The 20,073-nt window shown below is 34.5% G+C and overlaps 1 protein-coding gene across 2 annotated transcripts in view; it reads left to right on the forward strand.

The window, feature by feature from the left end:
* The window catches only part of LOC105201020, a 43,586-nt gene that overhangs the window by 7,064 nt on the left and 16,449 nt on the right, over nucleotides 1-20,073 (forward strand). For both annotated transcript variants that reach the window (XM_011168854.3, XM_011168853.3), the window contains exons 2-4: nucleotides 11,113-11,225; nucleotides 14,848-14,949; nucleotides 18,713-18,952. In XM_011168854.3, coding sequence (XP_011167156.1) covers nucleotides 11,113-11,225; nucleotides 14,848-14,949; nucleotides 18,713-18,952 — 455 coding nt within the window. The remainder of the gene's footprint in view (nucleotides 1-11,112; nucleotides 11,226-14,847; nucleotides 14,950-18,712; nucleotides 18,953-20,073) is intronic.

The following is a 20,073-nucleotide window of genomic DNA, read 5'->3' on the forward strand; positions in this document are numbered from 1 at the left end:
ATCGTATTAATAAAATTTCATGTTATTGTTTAATTTTGCATAACTTAAAATGTGCACAGTCAAATAAAAAATTAAATAACTAAAGAAAAATAATCTAGTATACATACATTTGTGTGATAATACTCAAGTTTAAAAACAACGAGGAAGTATGTGTAATTAAGTGCTAAATGTACCTTGAAAATGTTTAAAAGTGCTGAAAAGTAAAAATGCCTCATAACAATTGTCAGTTATCGTGTATTAGCATATTAGCGCCCAATGAAAAAAACGACGGGCTATTAATTAATTCCATAAGCAATTGTTAAAATTTGTTACTTAATAACGAAAATAATAGGAATAGCCGTCCACAGTAGCTATAATCTTCTCTTTTATCAGTGAGCTAAAAGTTCTTACTTGATTATTTATGCTATTATATCATTCAGTTTTTTTTTGACGTATGGAAAATACATTAATTATTACGTGTCTCTATAGCGATTATTTTTTATTTTTTTTTTATTTTTTTTTTTTCATATATATAATAAAAGCAAAATATATGTCTTCTCCCTTTTTTCTTCTATTTTTCCTTACCAATAATGAACTTTTTCTTTGTCCTTTATTCTATTCCCATTCTATTCCATTTTTGTTTTTGTGCTACTGAATCTAGTATAATTCTGACTTAAAAATTATAATTTTCCGTAATAGCAGACTCTATTTACACGATTTTGAACTGCATAAAAGAATCACATGGAACGGATATTCCACGTGAATCAAGAGATTACATAATTAAAATCATTAAAACAAAATGCAATAACATTTCCTTGTTGCGTTAGCGAGATTCAGACAACGTTATCATTATAAAGAACTTTTTCTTAATTCTAGATTTCTACTTTTCAAAATGGACATTATTCTGTTTTATTTATAAAAGCTATTTTTTGAGGGAAAGGAGAAAGAGAGAAATTCACATTTACAACGTGAGTAAGGAGAGAAAGAAATTTATTTACTCATTATATTTGTTCGCTTTTGTCAAACGATTTATGAAACATGTTGAGAAGCTTCGCTTGATTGTACCAAACTCTGAATTGCCTGCCGTTACAAACTCCGGTTCACAGAGAACAAAATCGTGCCACGTCACACTTTCACTGGTGACGGGAGAATCCGTTTCCGGACCAACAATCAAAAATATCGTAAAAGCGCTCGTGGGACCTCGTCTTATGCGAAAGGTGAAACGTGTGCGATATCGTGAAACGGAATGGAAGGGATGTGAGAGCCTTTCCAATTGTAATTAATACTTAAGAAATCACAATGAGACATTACAGCAGTAATGCCTAAAGATTCCATTAATTGTTGAAATCGTCGTTTATTTTCGTTATCTGACATTAGCTGATTTAAGGCGAGCATTAGTGGCTATAAAATGTTTCGCGTAGGAGCTCTCTTTTTACGAGTTTGCAGACATTCATACCTGTAACTGCAGCATTTATCAAAGGATGTAATAACATATCTACAAACGTATATGGAATGATTGAAATATCTTTCACTGAAACGTTGGCGGCTGTTTCTTTAGAAAGATTTATTAAGACTAATTACGTTTTCAGGTTATTCGTATCGTTTTACCATTCATGTTTTTTTATTTTACATACCTTGTTACTGAATCTAAAATTGCATTTAAAACTATTTTACGTTTTCAGTGTTATATAATCATTAATATTAATAATATTATTATGATACTATATATTATTGACGTTCGGAATAAAAGGCGCGACAGGTTGTCCAAATGAATAGTTCGACGAAATCAAAAGAGTCGTTTATTTTGGAATAGACGAAATAGATGCTATCGGAATCATTGAGAATTTGCTAATACGCACATTGAAACAGACAAATCATTAATATTAATATTATTATAATTTTAATATATATTCTTGCGTGCATTTACATACATTATTTTCGTTGGCGTTTAAAATAAAAGGCACGACAGGTTGTCCAAATGAATAGTTCGACGAAATCAAAAGAATCGTTTATTTCGAAATAGGCGAAATCTCGTTCTAGGTGTAATCGGAATCATTGAGAATTTGCTAATGCGCACGCTGAAATAAACAAAAAAATCATTAATATTAATATATATTCTTGCGTGCATTCACGCATATTATTTTCGTTGATATTTGAAATAAGGCTTGACAGATTGTCCAAATGAATAGTTCGACGAAATCAAAACAGTCGTTTATTTCGAAATAAGCGAAATCTCGTTCTAGATGTTATCGGAATCACTGAGGGTTTGCTAATGCGCATTAAAACAAACAAATGCGCCAAAAGCGAGGAAAAAATAAAGAAACACGAAGGTGACTCACAAGATGATGCACAAAAGTGAACGCAGTTTTGTGAGAGTCTTTAAGGAGGACCTTGGTCTCCCCTCAGGAACATTTGGAATGTAACGAGAAATTATCGCTTCGTTTCTTTCGACCTACGATTGCCTTCATAGATATTCTTATCGTAACATGCGAAATATGGTTTTTATACGGTAGAATGCAAGATGTACGATAAAAATAAAAATGATTAAGCGGTATTTGTTGTAATTAAATTAATATCTTTGTAATGTAATATTTGCAATATAAAATATTGGCTGTACAAAGAAATCTTTATGCACTGTTAATTTTTTTAATATTAAAAGAATGCCCGTTTCTTGTTTTACCATTTACGTATTACAGCGTAAAGTCCAGTGCGTAATATAAGTTACGTACGCACTAATTAAATCTGTAATTATTCCGTGCACTTCCTATCTGCATAGCAACGTCGTGATTATGACTCTTTTCATCCCTTTCTTTTAACCGTAATATATTTTTCCTTCCTTTCTCTCATTTTATGTAATACTTTCCGAAAGTAAAAGAAAAAAACCGCTGATCGATACAGAGGTTACATCGACATTACCGTTTTGTTCGTCATCGGACTTTTCCTTTACTCACCGCTCGCTATTTGATCCAAATATAATTCCGGTATTGAAAAAAGCATATGAATCGGTCTCTTCACGTTCTACGTTATGTGGCGTAAGTTACATCGGCGTCGGAAATACGTCCATATTACATATATCTCACGTTATATTATATGTGCCGTTCGACACAAAATGAATAAGAGAATTTACAAACGAGCTGTGAATTTCCTTAGAAATCATAACCGCTGTAAACAAGGCGAAATGAAAGAGGAGGCCTATAATCAAGCAGTAGACTTTCATGAAAATTGCAATCTATGAATCCTACTTAGAATTAAAATAAGCAGAGAATAATAATTAGATAATGATTCTCTAATTTGTATGTAATTAATTGTAAGTGAGTGTCAGATGATGCACAAGTGCACAAACACACACACACACACACACACACACACACACACACACACACACACACACACACAACACACACACACACAAACACACACACACAAACACACACACACAAACACACACACACACATCATCATCATCATCATCTAACGTACATTTAATTACAATTAATTACTTACCGATTAGAGAATCGTATACGATTTTCTTATTTATATTTACATATACTTATTGTATGTAGCAATAATGTTATTAAATATGTACTATCCAAGACAAATCGTCTTCTTTCGCCACGAAGGAAAAATAATTGCCTCATCTGTCTTTTTTTTTCGCTGTCATTCCAACTTACTGACAAGTAACGGACGGAAACGTCGAGAAAGGAAAAATAATTCGTCGACACTCGCAATACTTATAACAACGGAAAATTACTATGTTGTAAAAGGTGACTTAATAAATACACATAATTGAGCAGCTAAGTATGATAGTATAATATGTGCGGATTCCACGAAATATTGGAAATTATTTAACCAGTATAAGTAAGCAGTCTAAAAACGGAAAATCAAATTGTCAGATAATATTTCAAAGAGGTTACAAGAAACCTAAGTGCAAATACAAGATATATATAATTAAATATTATTTTGTTACGACGGTGATACCAGAGATATGTAACCAGTGAAAACTTTGCACGTAACAATACTCGGGTCACTTTCAATTTTATATTTTCCGTTTTAACTTTAAGTTTCGAGTTTCAAGTTTCGCTTTGAAATACGGTAGTACTTTGGGTAATACTGTTAGATGCATCATTACGAAATATGTGAGATGTTATCCAATTAATTACCACTCATTTGAAGGATGCAATTAGGATGTAGTTTCAAACGAAATAAAAAGCTTGCAGATCTTATGTCAAGATAGCTGGGTCTCCATTTTAGAGAAAACAATGTGTGAAACATGTACGAAATTAACATATGAAGTGGATATATTATAATCACTTAAGAATAATTAAGTCCTCTTTCTTAAAAATACACTCTTTCCATATGTTTCTCTTTTGCCTTACATAGTTTTAAGATTATTGAGAGAAAGTAGTTAATAATGAAATTTGAACGTATATACAAAAGACGCGTTTCGTAAATCGCGTAAATTGAGTTATAAATCGACTTGTAATTCCATTACAGTCACATGTAAAAAATTTATAAGATTTTTTTTCCTTTAATTAATTTATTTTATTTTGCAATGCTACGTATTACTATTTACTTGATGCATACGTGATATAATAAAGCTTTAGTTAATGAATACATTTTTTTAACGCAAAGCATCAAAGTTTCTATGCTTTATTTACTCTTTTATGATGTTTTCATCGCGTTATTTGATTTGCTCAATTCGAATTTTATAAAATGGATACAATTTAGATACAAAAAGAAAAATTCATTGTACTTTTATTAAATTTTGTTTTAAATTAAAATATCGAAACGTTTAATTGTTAACACTTGTCCGTGAAATAATTAGAAATAGTGTAAAGCAGAGATATTCTCCTTGTTAAACGAAGCGCACTGAAAATACATGCGCACTTCTGTAATTCAAATTCTGTAATTTTAACACATGTTCCGTTACCAAATGATTGCTAAAAAAAGAATGAAGTAAGAAAAATTTCACGTTAAATAGAGCAAGATGAAAAACGCAATGGTCAAACACGATATCTATCATAGATGTCTATCATTTCTATCATTGACTTCTATCATTATTTTCTACTTATTATTTGAAACAAGTCAATTGGCAATGGCAGATACGATCGAATTAACTCATTAATGAACTTTTTACGACTTTGCGTAATTATATAATTGTATATTATATAATTGCATATGTTGTATATTCAAGGTTGGGTAAGTTAATACAATTTTTAACTAAAGTTAAAGTTAATGATTCATAAAATTTAGTTATTTTAAAAAAATCACTTTAATAAAGAAGGTTAGTCAGAAATTACGTTAAAATTAAATTACATTAAGTTAAATTAAAAATTAATTTTATGGGAAAAGCATTGTTTAAGTTAAAATGTTGTAATTTCTAAAAGTTATTCACGACAATTATAAGATAGATTATCAAATAAATTTAATATTTTATTTGTAAATTTATTCTAAGTTTATATGATATAACAAAAAAAATTATTTTTTATGTGAAAATTTTTTCTTTCACATAGATAAATTTTTTATTTAGGAAGAAATTGATAATAAATTAATATATTTACAAAATAATAATTGAAGTTAAAAGTTATTAATATTTTATCTACTTACTTCTTATAACCCTGAATAAATATATTAAATACTTAATTCTAATTATACACCTGTTTTACTCAGCGATATCTGCTGGTGATAGGAAGTAAGTAATTTAGTAGGAAAATAAGTGATAGATTATCAACAAAAAGTGTACGTAAAAGTTCTAAAAAAATTATTCAAGGCAAACCTTGATATAATTACAGATTTATCTTCACGAAGGATATTTTAATATGTAATAAAAATTGAAGTACAATTCTTTAGGTATAAATTTACAGTGTAAAAAATGTAATTGTTCTTTTTCTATTCTTTTCAGAAAAAAATTATCTGCTTATCAAGGTGCGTGTAGTAAAGTGTTTGCGCAATATTTTTTACTTCCTATTGTTATGATACACCTTATCATAACTTGAGATGTATTACAAACATAAAACCGCTAGTGTCAACCCTGAAACGCGAGAAAAAAAATACGACACGTTGTTAGAGCTAAATATCTTTACTTCACTGTTACGTATTCAATCATCAATCAACTAAAATCCTTGAATTAAATAACAATTTATCATTAATTCAACTTTATTATGTCATCATATATGTATGAGTTAAAATTTATAATTTTAGCACAAAGCTTATAGTTAAAAAAACAACTTCATTTATTGATTGAATTCGCTTAATTTCAAAGTAAACAGTGCCCATATTACACGGAAGAAAAGATTAGTTGCAATTAGTTGCAGCAGCAAAAATCTATGCGTCGTAGCTGAATTTTAGCTATGTACGTGTACAATTAAAATTTAACTACAAAATACAGATTCTTACTGCAATCTTATTTTGTGTGACGTATGCATCTAGTAAATAATAAAAAAGTAATAAATTAAATTTGATTGAAATTTAATACATTGAATGTAATTGTTAGAATTGTTTGTAAAAATTCACGTAAAATTATTATTAGGCAGATCTGCCTTAATTAATAAATCTCCTTTCCATATTTGAACTTTGTATTTGTTTTTACTATTATTTAAGTTGTTCAGTTTTTTTGTTTTAGTTATATTATAACGACGTATTGAGTAGAAGTAATAGCAGCCTATAGAAATAATTACTCAAATTAAATATAAATCGATGATAATTTTACGAATTTAATATTAGAAGTACCAACATTTTTTTACCTATTGAAAGGACCAATCAAATAAAAAAAAAAGTGATGAAAAATCACTTATTTCAGCAGGATAAAAGAAATAACAAAAATGAATCATAAGAAATGCGAGTCAGAACGCGGTAATTAGTGCGTTAATAACATGTATAATATATTTAAGATTTAATACATCGATATGTATACATTAACTTGGACGCGTTTCGACTTCCCTTGAAGTCATTTTCAACGGTGCAATTCCATTAAAATAAAAGAAATATCTGATGAAAAGTCAGAAAATATCAGAGAAAGAATACTATTTTTTATATAAAAAACGGATTATTATTTTAAAAACAGTTTCTGTTAATAATAACCGTTTCGGTTAATAAAATCGTTTTGGTTAATAATAACCTCGCTCGGTACTTCTAATGTTAACAATTTTGAAAAATTTATACGATCCGTTCGGCCGTTCATGACCTAACTGAGAAATACCTTTATATGCGCTTTTCTGCGCCGTAATTATCTATCGCGACATCGTATAAGTACTAATCGATGGGGATTTACATCTAACGGTCCGCGTCATCATAAAAAAAAGAAGTTTCACTGCTGTGTGATGTTTGCCGCTTTGTAATACGAGTAAAAGTGATTGTTAGTAATGCATGGATGAACGTAATAAATAATAATCGTACGACGTTAATTTGAGAGATTCTTTTGTAATTATATGTGACAGCTCTCCTTAGCTGCAAGCTAAACAACACGTAAATGCATCGAGCCTCCGTGTATCAAAAGATGTGCTTCCAATAAGTGTTTCAGGATACTCAGATCAGGTGTTATTTTGTAATTATCCGTTCATCGATTACTCAAGATTTTATTCCCGCTTCACTCTTATGTCATATCTTATGATATATTATCTACCTACATCTCTGACACTTATGTTCCTATCTCACACTTTAAATGACTAATTATCGATTTTATCGATATCGTTATAGAGCTTCTTACCGGGGGGGGGGGAGATTTAAATTGTTGGAAATGAGAAATCCGATAAGGGAAGCCTTGCTGTTTAATTATCCGTTATACGAACGGAGATTTTACTTTGAGATAGATACTTGTAGGACTAAAAAGAATGCCTAATCAAAATGTTAATATTATCATTCTTATCCGAAAAAGGAGATCTTCCTAAATGCAAAACTTTGCTTCAGGCCTACGCAGCACAAAAATAATTATATTGTTATATTCGAAAGCTTTTTACACACGGATGGATCTTCCGACGGTCATCCTGACGAAGTATCCACGTTTCGGCGTTCGGAATAAAATTTATCGATGTGGGGTCGATCCCTTCTTCAGGATCTCCCGTGCCAGAAGGAGAGAACGAGAGGCAGACGTGGACATAAGTGTAGCGTGGAGGTGGTGCCAGGCCCCTCCTTCTAATAAAAGCCGCTCACTAAGCGTCGCTATACAGACAGTAACAGAAAACCCCGAAGAGAGCAGGAGCCGCCGAGAGCTCCTTCAGGGCCCAACGAGATCTTTTTTTTTTAAACAAAAAAAAGAATTTCACGTCGAACGTGTGAACGGATAATATCTGTGCGTGGTGAGTTCACATAAATTTCGCGTTTCTAAACTCGACCAGCGACTTTTCCAAGCCGCTGTGTGCTCGTCTTTAGTGTCGTGGAAAATTTGCTGAACACGACGACCACGTGGCGCGAGGTGGTGATAAGTGGGAAACTTTTGAGTTTCGTGTGTTGAGGTAGACGAGTGCAGGGAAAACCTAAGAAAACACTTCTGTCTTAACAAAATTAGAAATAAATATTTAGAAATAAAAAAAGTTTACATATAATTATTAATAAAGTGAAAAAATTGCAAATTTTCTTGCTGCTGTCCGGTAAAATATCATAGAATATTTTAGTATAATGCAATATTATATTTATTATTTAATGAAAGTGTTATTAAGTCGTGATTTTTCGAAGAAATCTCTTTCCATCTGGACACGTAATTTCCTTAATAATTGCTTATTTGACGATAACTCTGAAGTTCTTTTCTTGTATAAGTAATATTTTATAAAAATGTAAATTTAAAAATATTGTTTACCTGGTTACAAGGTTGCTGTATAAATGTAAAAAAAAGGAGAGAGTAAAGAGGGATGGAAAAATACTGACTTAGTGAAATGGACCGGAACAGTAAGTTTCAGGTGAAAATTGAAGCTTATGACAATCATTGCACGAATTCGATACAATTGCATCTCAAGAACATAAACTTTTTTCTTACGTACAAAAAGTCTCTTGAAAAGATTTTCTTGTGTTTCATTGCGAACTCACTTATTCTTTATTTAGCTTTGTTACGCAGCACAAAAAAGTCGCAATATGAAGTTTTTTTGCCAGAAAAATTTAATCGCGGCATTCCGTTTATGTGATTTTTTGTTAGACGAGTAATTATCATCGTGAATCTAATCTCACGTCTAGACGGAAAATACATTTATTTCCGAGAAAAAGAATTATTCTTAATTTATGCTTCGTTACATCGCATTGTAAGTTATCTCAGCGATAAAGGTGATTATAAAACGCAAAGATACCAATTAAAACTAATCAATGTGTGGCCTCGAAAATAGAATATTGCAACACCGTCCCCGAGTATAAGTGATGTGCGCTGAATCTATATCGCCGTTATAACGCCATGATCCATTCTCAGCGTGCCAAATGCACGTGTAGCTATTTACACATACGTTGACATACATTTACATTAGCAAACTTAAAAATTTCGCGCAAATCGGTAACATTTCCAAGCAAAGACAAACATTTAGTGATCAATTATCCTACGTTCAGTTAACAAAACTATTACATTTAGATAAGATCGCTTTGTTTTTCGACTGAACATTCTAAGATTAATTAAGTTTGTTTACCATTTCTTTCTTTTTTATTTTTGTCATGTGGTTCCCGTATATTCATAATCGATTTTTATTAACGTTTATATCACGAAACGAGCAACGATTTTGCCCGAGATATCAGGGAACAAGCAAATTTCTACTAAATTCGAAAGAGGAAATGCGTGAATTAATAAGCATAATCCTAATGCGGACGTAAAACGCGGCGGCCATGAGTGCGTTGTTATTTTATTAAAATCGCAAACTAATTAGGGAGTTCGTGCGCGCGTTATCTCGCCTTTCCTCCCGCGCACCCGCCTCTGAAGAGACGCCGGCAGCGTTCTCCACTTTCATTCCGTCGAAAGTGATAGTCGCGAGCGGATCCATGTTCGAGAAAGGAGAGTCATTGCGCCTCTCCCTCTCGCTCTTTTCTCTCCGTTGCGCCTTCTCGTTTCCTCCGTCCTGTCATGATCCTTGTGAACGATTTCCGCTTTACCTTGCGACTTGTCTTTACGTGTCTATGTAGGAAGGAGGAGGAGGGGATGAGGAGAGAAAGAGAAAGAGAGAGACTGAATAACATTTAATGTGAGAAAATCATGAGAAGTAGAATTACGACCCATGAAAAGTCTTTCACTTTCATCACGCGCGCATTGTGTCCGGATATTTATTTTCACGTCGCGCTTAGAATAAATATTTTTGAGATAATCTGAGGAAACTTGTACGAGCTGTATCTAGTACAAGAGAGCGTTTCCAAGAAAATCGTCATGTCTTGAATGCACGAATCGCGATAAAGATCCACTAAGTAGCTTCATATAACGTATCTAGCTAAATAACAAATAATTAAAAAGACTATATTTTATTTTATTTTTTAAAAACTTTAATAGAATCTTTAAAAAAAAAATCGAGTTTTTTGAAAATTTTATTTAATAGTTAAAAAAATGAAATAAATTGGATTTATTTAACATCATATAAGTTATTTGAGCTGAATAAGGCCTATTTAATTAATTTTATTTTTTACCAAACTCTATTAGAATTTTTTTAATTTTTTTAAATTTTAACAGATTTTTTTATTAAAAAATGAGATAAATTAAATGGGCTGTATCAACATTATATAAGATACCTGAGCTAAATAAAGTTTATTTAATTTTATTTTTTAAAAAATTAGTAAAATTTTCAAAAATTCTATTCAATAGAATTTTTTTAAATTAAATTAAATTAAACGGACCTTATTTAAGATCATACAAGATGAGCTAAATACAATATTCGATCAAGACCAACTACTTATAGCTGAATGCCTAATTAGAGCTAAATACTTAATTTTATTTCCTTAAAAACTCCAATGGGACTTTTTAAGAATAAAATTAATTAAGTATTTAGCTCTAACTAGATATTCAGCTTTAAGTACTTAGCCTGAAAGAAATTATTATTATTATAAATGAGTCTCATTTAATTTAAGTAACTTAGAACGTGAGAAATTTCAGGAATAAAAATTACGCCGTGACGTGTTGATACGGATTAATTGCTACCGTAGCCGTGAAATACTGTATGTTAATGCACTTCATTGTTTTCGCAGAGAATTCATCTACACGAATCAAGATGAGGTTTACCATTCTAACGCTGACGGCTGCGCTTTGCCTCGCATTAGTGAGCTCGCATCCGCTTCCGGAAGACGGACTCCGATCAGAGGTAAGCACGTGAGCGGTGCATCTCGTGCCTTTCTCTTTTAACATCGCCATCTATTCTGCGGAGATTAATTCGCGGCATTAACGGCCACTTCTCTCATGCATTATCACTTAATTATCTAATACGAATGGCACGTAGCACGCAACTAACAGAAGTCGAGATCAAATTTTAAGCGCACAATTTCGTACTGTTTTTATTTTGTAATTAGCAATGTGTGTATCGATTCCTACATAAAATCATGCATGATTACAGTAGTTTTCACTGTGTCACTGAATAGCAATTTCAATGTTTTCCATTAACCTTTTCCATTAATCTTCACTTCTTCGCTAGCCTTATCTTCAGTTCTTTCCCGTATCTCGATTAAGGAGAAAGTTTTCCGATTTGCAGAAAATATGTCGCAGAGAATTTCTCTGTATTGACGCATAGAAATTACGTATGGCTATTAATCATAAAATGATATGGGCGATAAAGCGTGAGATGATTCCCACCCGATCGCGAAAGTTCGGGCCACGTCCGATCTGCGAGCGGATTAAATCGCTCGATCGTTCTAATACCGAATCGAAGATGGTATTTTACTTTCGACGAGTCTTTCACTCGAACAATGCCACCGCGGCTCGGCAGAGAGACCAGTAGTAATATGAGCCAAACGGCGGAAAAACAATCGCGTGATTGATATTTTATTATCACGTATCGCGCAGCTGCGGTTTACGGAACCGCAAAATACAAGGAATAGGAATTTACTTATTTTAACAACGTGGAACTCGGAAATGCTGGGTAAACGCGAAGCAAATTTTCCTCATTGGTCCCGTTAAATATTCTTACAACGGATTTTCTCACGAAAACCCTGCGCTCGTCGGAGGTAATGCAATTTACATAAAAACGCTGCTACGATATCGAAAACGCGCCGTAAGTGGAAACCTTTTGAAATATTATCCGTAACATCGTCGCCGGAAGTCAGTTCTGCGTAATCCTTGATTCTTCGAAAACGTGGCATTGCACGCTGTTACGATCACCGTTACGTTATTACATCGACGTCGAAGATCGTAGCAATTACTCGAGGGAGCTCGCCTTTCTTTCGTATAGCTACTTGAACTTAGCATTTACCGTAATTTATTTATAATTACTGTAGTTTATGTAACGCCGCCGCTACAATTCGAGACCACGCGATGTGCGCCGGGCACGTGCGTAAAAGTACGGAGGAAGAGCGATCGGACGGACGCGGCCGGGACCGCGATAATTACATGACGATTAGTTACAAAGGGAGTTATTCGTTTGGAAAATATTTCACTCTCGTAATGTCCGGATACGCGCGCCGTCCGTGATCGAGAAGAGTTCAATGTGTTTCGGCCGTAGAAATAGACGGTGTTAACCCTCAAAGTATACGGCCCGACGAAAACGCCGGGTCGTCCGACCGGCTCTCGTCCTCGCTCCCGCCGACACTTTCACTGGCCGCGAACCCACCGGCGCGGCGGAGTTACCGGACACTTTCTTCGGTCGATAGGCGCCCGATGGAAAGCTGGCGCGTACGCATAAGTGCAATTTAACGACACGGTGTTATATACGAAACATTGTGTACAAACAAATCGGCCGCACGCTCGCATTTTCGATTACTTAGTTGAGGGATACGGGATAACTAGACGTCGGAGATATTAGGAATAAGATATTGGGAAGTTAGATGCAAATACAATCAGACGCAAAATAATGTAAATTACTTGTTCAAAGTTGTGAAAAATCTAAGGTGGAATAAGTTAATATTGTTTTCTAATTTTTACAAAATTTAGTTACGTTAAAAATTGCATGAATAAAAAAGCTAACACAGATGAAAGTTGAATTAAAATTAGGTCAACTTGAGTTAAATTAAAAGAGTCAATTTTGAAAAACAATATTTGTATCAAGTTAAAATGTTGTAATTTTTTAAATTACGACACACTAATTTGACATACAAATAGTGCTCTTAAAATTAAATTATTCTAAATAAATTTGATACTTTATTCGTAAATTAATTTCTATAATAAAAAGTATTATTTCTTTATGTAATTAACTTTAAATTTAGGAAAAAAGATAATGCATCAATGTTTATGTGTGTTCTAAAAATAACTCTGGTTAAAGTAAAAAATTAATTAAATTAAGTTAAAATTATTAACTTTTAAATTTTATTTAATTTTTTAACTACATATAGTTGCTTTATCCAACCTTGGAAAAATTCAAAATATATCGCAAGTATAATCCATGGTATATTAAATGTTTAATTAGGGATTAGTTATTATAATTAAATGAGAATAGTGTTAAAATATTATCTAAATAAACATAAAATTGAGAGGCATAATAAGGCGTTATATAAATGTTATTATTTAGAAGATAATGTATGTATTAATTTTTAACTACTCTTCTCCTAGATATTTTATAGATATTTAAAAAATGTCTTAGATAAACGCTTTAAAAACAATTTTCAAACGAAATTTCTCGGTTAAAGTTGGAACGGACAAATATGACGGCGATCACATGAATGTAAAACGAGGTTTGAGGGAAAGTGTACCATAATACTCCGGTTAAGCAACATTTGAGATTCGGTGACCGTCCATTGGCCAATCTAGCTCCATCAGTACGAAGTTTAATTCGAAACTGATGTAAAATACGCGCGAAATCGCAAATGATTCAAAGTGAATTACCTTGTCATGGTTATCTTGTAATGAAACACGTATATTATAGCCAAATGTTGACGATTTCGTAATTTTTACTAAATTAACTATAAATAAGTATCAGAATTTTGAAACTTTAATATATTCACATTCGCAATCTTTGCCTCTTAACGTACGAAAATATCACTCGCTGCGAGTGAGATAATCAATTTTACGATCAACGTCGACGATAATAGCCGCCATCACAACATCGTAACACAATGTATAATGTAAAGAATTTTAATCGTGATACATAAATCCGCGTTTACAAGGATCTGTTATTGTGCCTTCGCACAAGAAAATTGTAAAATAGTCGACAAGTTTGTTCAATATCCAATGGTGTTAAGTTAATGATCCTCGCTTGGCTATCATCTAGCATGAAGAACGTTACACAACGCAATTACCTTAACATTCTCAGATGCACTAAATCCCGTAGCCTTTAACATTTTCAGCTCAAGCGAGAAAATTATGCATCGCAAGTATTTCCTCATTTGTCGCGCTGAGAACGATACGCTTCGTGTTATTTTAACGCCACTTTGGCAAAATCCACACTTAGGTCATTTTAACAAAACAAAAAAAAAACCCCAATTTCCTATTAATCCCTTCATCATCAAATTGTTGTCCAACGCTTCGCGAGATGTATACTCCAATAAACCGTAGATTCAAGGATCCCAGTCCACACACGTAGTTAAAAACTCTTGCGTAACTGTAGAAGTCCGCGACCGCTTACTTCGATCGGACAGGCATTTTCTCGTATATGGAACAAAACACCGGCTTATTAATCCGTAAATGTGTAGCCTCAAGGATTTGAGGAGGTGTACCGATCGAATCCTGATAATGCTTGATCACCTGCGATCATCAGCTGAAAAGTAATCGCCGCTGTCATAAAAGATCCAAATTCGAAATTGCTGCCGTACGGCAGGGCCAACGAGAAAACTTTCTTTCAGGCCCTTGATCGGCTGGTGATGGCCGAAGCTGACAATGAGGCCGCCCTGAGGAGCAAAAGGACGATCGGCATTCTACGACAGCTCTTCCCCGATATTTCCAAGGTGAGCAGTCGTTGATATGTGAACGTCAGAGAAATCCTGCAGAAGGCCAGGACTAGACTGACACACGCCGAGCGGCGGTTTTGTAGGCGAGGCTGTACATAAATTATCATCGCAGAATACATACCTCGTTTGACAAATCCTATCAAGGAACAGTACGACGTCCTTGACTGATTCGCTGATCGGGTTGAAGCGCACTAAGAAAAAAGATAAAAAGAACTTTTGATACTCGCCGACTTAGGACTTTGTTTTTGTCGATCTTTGTAGATCTGCGCTGTAAAAAAAAAAAGAAGCGATAACCGCTGAATACCTCAGCCTTACATTCTTACCGAGAAAGTAACACATACGATTTGAGAGGCAGCCAACGCACATTAGCCAACCACCCTTTGCTCATTTACTCGTACGCTCACGTATGGATCGACTCGTTTCGATCTTATTCTATTCTCGGGTTTATTCCTCATGAAGAGAACGGAAGCGATTTGCGTTATGTTGTTCGCGCTTGCAAAAAGAATAATTGTGCTTCCGTCAATTCCTACTGTTAACTATGAAATTTCTCGAGTTTTTCTTTTGCCCCCCTTTTTTCCGAAGTCCCTGCTTGATCTCGTGTCAGTTATACAATGAAAATTTTCACGAGATCTTCGCAATATCGTTAGGGGAAGTTTCATTATTCCGAACAAAAAGTTGCGCAGTTCGATGTAATCGTTCGTCGACGGAATAAGAGGGGGTTCTTACCTACAAGAAGCAAACATTCAACGGGAAAGTTTCTTTCTTGCGTGTGAAATTCTTTTCTGGCCGTGTGCTGCCTATTGAATTGTTCACGAATAACTTCCTAATTTGACTAATAATACGCTGTGCGATTTTTTTTTGTCTCGTTAATAGGAAATGGCTTCTTCGGCGTTGACTTCAGCGACGCCGACTTGTCTTGCATGCGGTTGCATGTGCGTGCACGTGCACGACAATGGCGATTGATTTAGTAACGAACCTCGTAGAATAGCGTGAGTTAGTTCGTATTAACCGCCGTGAAGCCGCGGTTTGCGCATAACAGAAGATTGTTCGTGGAGGAATGTCGAAATTTCTGCGGTATAGGCGTTCTCCGAATAATCGGACGAATGCATGACAATTGACGACGGTCGCACGAAATGACACGTTGGGTCTTCTCTCGGGTTACGGAATAACTGCATTTCAATGGGATTTCGTGTTTATAATTCTGCTTTTATATTTAAAGTAAAATCGTAAAAATAAAAAAAAATATCTCATTGGAATACTCGCTTCACTCTCGCCTCACCGCGAGCGCCGAGTATTACGTAAGAACGGTGAACTCGATTTCCTATAATAATTTGTAATTTATGCATTCAAAAGAAATCCCGGTAGGAGAGTTAGTGCGATACGAAGTAATAAGTCACGTTTAAGCACAGCGTCGACCAATCGCACGAACATTCATTATTAGGCTGACGATTGACCGGATATTTGAATTGAAAAGATCCTTAAACAGGCTGAAGTCCGCACCATTCATAGATAAAAAGTCTCAACGATCACTGTCATGGATCGATATCATACCATCCACCAATTACGGCCGCAAAGCAAACCAATGTCTTGAAGCCCGATTGAAAAAAAAAATAAAAAAAAAGAGGAGGATTGAGCTGTCGCCAAGCTACGAGGCTTTCCAGCTAAAGCCTGTTGTTTTCTAGAGAATCGAAGATAAAGTCAACTCTATTATTGGGGAGATCATTCGCATCCTTGGTCCGGTCATCCTCCGCAATGTTCTTGGCGGCGGGGGCGCCGGCGCCGGCGGCGGCAATACCGAGAGTGGCGAGGTCCAGAGAAGCGACGACGGTACAAGCGTAGTAGGTATGTCACCCTTCGGTGATGACGATGAGGATGATGCCGAGTCAACGTCAACCTCGAATAACAGCGCGAGGGTGTCGCTTTCTTTGCCATCGTTTCCCGATGAGGAGGTGGAGGAGTCCGGCCTCTCTTCGAGCACCACATCGTCCTCAACGACGGTAGAGAGCAAAGGCAACTTTGTCTCTACGACAACCACTACAGTAACGCCAACAACAACACCGTCATTATCAGAAAACGAGGTCACCACTACGCAGTGACTGTTTGATCAGCAGCTCGGTAAAACTTTCGAGGTCATGACCTTGAGGAATCCTCACGAAGAATAATGCAGAATGTCTTGCTGAATGCCTCACCGCGCATTCAGAACTGCTGCGGCGCGCGTTGTCTACTTTGTATTGCTAATTACTCACTGGGTACTCGAGAAAACGAGGATCGAATCGACCAGCCATTCGATCAATCAGCTCTCGAAGGATCTAATGAACCGCTAAGTCACCGCGCAACCAGGACTGCCGCGGTTGCGCACGTTTTCGTTACATTGCTAACTGTTTTTTTCGTCCTCGTGTCTGCTATTTATCTAGCCATTAATCGATTAATAATGTTGTACTGGCAACTTTTTATGCGGCCACGATCCATTATTTGCGATCTTACTCCACCAGAATTACAGAATCCACCGGAAAAATTTTATTCCACTGGTTCTGGAGCCTTTTCATCTTGTTATTTCAATTATATGTTTGTGTGTGTATGTGTGTTTCTCGTCTGTAATTCACGCTGTATATATGTAGACATATATAAATAAAATATATGTCTACATATTTATATGAACATACATATATTCGCAGAATCATTCAAAAACTTCTATACTGTCTCTGTCCAAAAAACACTCTTACTCTTTCGTCATCTAAAAGTCATAAATTGAAGATCAGACTTTTTAGTTTTTATCGTCTCGCGTATTTCTTCCTTTACGACACTGAGATTTCACCCGCCAGATTATCCCTTCATCATGATTTCCGAGTTTATCTCGAATCTTTTCTCCAAATAATTTTCTTCCATCTCTCACTCGGCCATCTCTATTTTCAGTAATTCTTTTTGTCATAAGTTGTTACAGGCAAATCACTCTAGTATGTCTGTAATTAGCTTGAAAAGCATCATGCTTATTATATGTTTGTTACATAATGCCTGCAGGATATTATTGCAGACATATGAAACTCAAATAATACTTGCAAATTATCAGTTATTCGATATTTTGCTTTTTGTTCGTTGAATCGCTGGCGATTACATGACACCCGAGAGATAATATAATCTAACATGAATAACATATTTGTTGGAAACATCTTATACAAATTGTTATCAATGTTGTCTGTGTCGCTTGTTGATTCTTGCATGTTAGAAACCTAATGTCTGTGTTATATTTATTTATAATTAGCATGTTATTTGTTTTGACATTCTTACATAATATTGCAATTTATGTAGTTTACTTTAAAAGATTTCAAAGCATAAATATAATACAATATTAATCATATTTGCTTTTGCTAAAGTGCACGAAAAATCTCAATCGAGAAAGTAATCAAATGTATGCAACGGAAGTCATATACATCATGAATAATGTATAGGAAACGTTGTTGGAATACGTGGATCTAACTATATTGTACGTACAGACCCTGAAATTATATGAGTGACCTACTTGCCTTATGATTGTGATTTTTTGTGCACTTTTTATCAAAGGTCTCAACAATGACCGGTCGAGTAATAATATAATAAGTCATTAACAATTCTGTGTTACAATAAATTTATATTACGAGGATTGCTTACGCTGCGAAATGCACATATAAAATGGCGAAACGAATAATTACTCTTTACTCGTTTCGGCATGATGTTCTCGTCGCGCCCGATCCTTGTCAGCCATAGAAAACATTTTTTTTTACAGGACGTAAACCCGGAATCGGAGAATCAAGTGAACGAGATCGGATCGGAATCGCAGAACAACGAGGTGCGAGTGCAATTCGCGGACGAAGTGCCGAGCGACAGTTCGCCGCAGGAGTTGACGCCACTGGATGAGACCCAGGCGGACGAAGATGAAAACAGGAACAAGAGATTCCTCTTTGGTTTAGGCGGCGGTTCCGGCGGAGGCGCCGGATCGGGCAACTTCCTCTTCGACATTATCAGAGTGAGTCGCGCTTATCCATCCTAAACATATCTTTCTTTGATAACGCCACGTGAAAAATGGAGATCGAAATTGCATTCGAGAAAAAACGACGAGATGATAGGGAAGCTAAAGAAGACTCGCGATTGTACCGACAATGGCGCGCCGCGATCAATCTCGAATACACTTGATATTCCAGTAACGGGCGAGTAACCGCAAGGTCTGCATCTAGCTGCAGACGGCAGTGAAAGTGAGCAACCAAATTGCCTTAAGCTGCCGCTACACCATCTGGTTACTATTCCAAGGTTCCTGACCTAGGCACAATCGGGCTTCGCGATAGAATTACCTTAGTCGAGATTCTCACCAACCGTAGCTGGTGTCCTTGATTAAAGTCCACGCGAATCCGCGGTTTTATGTATACATGTGTATACATGTACATATGCAATATATTCCACGGAATTAACGATGATAGAAGATTAATCGGATAAAATTACTTTATCATGACTGCAAACTTCGTTTAATCAATTTTAATCTTTGTTAAGGAAAAATATTTTCAAATTGCTTCTTAAGAATGTTTGTGTTAAATTATTGAAAGTGTAAAAATGTCAAAGATTGTCTTATTACTGTATGTGAATAAAAGAGTGCAATGTTTTTAATGATTAAAAGCTTTTTAATTTTTGTTTGCATTAACTTTTATGTAAAGTCACATCTTGTATTAATTTGAAAATTTTCTGAAGAAATAACATTGAAAATGAAATTAAATTCACTATACTAATAAATATTCTAATGATTATTTATACGAAAATTTATTTAGATCCATTCGTTTAAAAGTTATTTACTTAAAACAAAATATCACCATTGCGCTGTGTAAATCATTTTTTTATAAATTATTTGTTTCATTTTTTGCAATACGTTTAATTTTACAACGTATTCCAATCAAATTATTAATTATAAAAAATATTAATTTTAAATATTCTTTTTCTTAAAGACATTAAAAATTATTGTTTTATATATTCTCAATTATAGAAGAAAATATCATTGATTTAAACTAGAAATTACCGGTGATAGAAGACAAATTAAGTAACAATTATTTTACCGCGACAGCAAATATCGTTAGCGATCTAATTGATTTTATTATAAAATTC

This window comes from Solenopsis invicta, chromosome 3, assembly GCF_016802725.1.
Source record: "Solenopsis invicta isolate M01_SB chromosome 3, UNIL_Sinv_3.0, whole genome shotgun sequence".
NCBI lineage: Eukaryota > Metazoa > Arthropoda > Insecta > Hymenoptera > Formicidae > Solenopsis > Solenopsis invicta.